This window comes from Mizuhopecten yessoensis, unplaced genomic scaffold (assembly GCF_002113885.1).
Source record: "Mizuhopecten yessoensis strain PY_sf001 unplaced genomic scaffold, ASM211388v2 hete_36152034, whole genome shotgun sequence".
NCBI lineage: Eukaryota > Metazoa > Mollusca > Bivalvia > Pectinida > Pectinidae > Mizuhopecten > Mizuhopecten yessoensis.
In genome coordinates this window covers 2,276-3,905 of record NW_018484929.1, presented here as the reverse complement: position 1 = coordinate 3,905, position 1,630 = coordinate 2,276, and the positions used below count along the sequence as shown (strand labels likewise).

General features: G+C 35.9%; 1 protein-coding gene across 1 annotated transcript; it reads left to right on the top strand.

The window, feature by feature from the left end:
• Positions 1-434: 434 nt before the first annotated feature.
• LOC110444614 (matrilin-2-like) lies at positions 435-1,350 on the top strand (the record flags this gene model as incomplete). Its single annotated transcript, XM_021488979.1, has 2 exons — positions 435-500; positions 796-1,350. Coding segments are annotated over 2 exons (621 nt in total), but the record flags the coding sequence as incomplete, so codon positions are not given.
• Between the last annotated feature and the right edge of the window lie 280 nt (positions 1,351-1,630).

Genomic DNA, 1,630 nt, shown 5'->3' with positions numbered 1-1,630 from the left:
CAGATACATGTTGTTATATAGTATTAAACTTAACTTATGTCTAATGCATGTTTATATAAAGTGTTTAACTTAACTTATATCAGATACATGTTGATATAAAGTATTAAACTTAACTTATGTTGAATACATGTTAATATAAAGTATTAAAGAAAGCTGTTCCATTCCTATCCACGTCAGTCTTGTAACATAACTAAGTCTCTGTCAGATTACTGTTTAATGGTGATATCCTTTACTGCTTTCTATATCATTCCTCAGTAGACAGGAATATATCTATGTATGTCTATATGTAATTGGAACAGTAATGTGATGATCTGAAATAAGTTTATGCTTGTTTCCGATGCTTCCTAATGGAGGAGTATTGAAAATGTTGTTAGGGAAAAATATGGATGTGTTGTCACAAAACGTATAATGTGTTTCTGTCTTTATGTTTCCAGCCATCACCACCACCACCTCTACGACCACGACAACACAGAAACCGACATACATTCCTCCACCTGATGGTAAGAGTATATTTGATTGTTGATTAAGGAACCTTAAAGCTATCTTCAGAAAATGTTTTATGCAAGCGTACACGTCTCTTAGAAATAGAACAAAAATACCACAAAAGATGAACTCTCATACATTGTGCTGTTACAGTTACATATATATATATAGTTTATCTTTATCTAATAGTTATTTTTAGATGATCGTTTATTTCATATCTAAGATTGAGTTGAACATTCATCTTCAGCTTCAGGAAAAATGGTTCTAGTTTTGTTTTATTGCTATCTCCATTTTTGTCATTTTGATTCACAGACTTGTTTTGTAATGTACCTGCTGATGTTGGCATTCTTCTTGACGGGTCGGACAGTATTGCTGACGCTGACTGGACGAAGCAAAAATATTTCATCGCTAGTCTGATCAATAACCTTGCTGTCGGCCGGGATACGATTCACGTCGGTGTTGTCGTCTTCAGTACAATCATTGGCGAGACGGTTGGCCTAACACCATTTAAGCCGAAAGAACTGCTCATGATTTTGTCAAACAACCTCAAGCAACCAAAGGTCGGCACAAATACCGCATTAGGCATACAGCGCATGCGTCAAATGCTTGCAAGTCAAGGTCGTGCAAACGCTCCAAAAGTGATGATCATTGTTACTGATGGTAAATCCTCGTCTCCTAAGAGGACGGTTGCCCAAGCAAGTCTGGCTAAGAAGGAAGGCATCACTGTGATCGCTGTTGGTGTAGGATCTCAGTTGTTTCGAGAGGAACTTAGTCAAATCGCAACCAACGATCGAAAACTATTTACCGTATCAGATTTCCAGGGTCTGCAACAGATCATAGTGACACTGAGAAACTTGATTTGTCAAGGTAAGTGTTTGTTTTGTTTCTCTTTGTTTGATCAAAAGGTAAAGTTCTCCTAATAGCAAGATACCCGTACTATATACAGAGGAATGGAATGAGTTTGTGACTTAAACCAATTAAGTAATACTTAGATATGATTGTAAAGTATATTCGATAACCATAAATTGAATATCTTATTTCTCCCACATTGAAAGCAAAAAAATCGGCTTGACGTCATTCCCTATGTTTTAACAGGCTATGGATTAAACAAAACATGAAGCATAGATAACATAATACTAGTATAAAC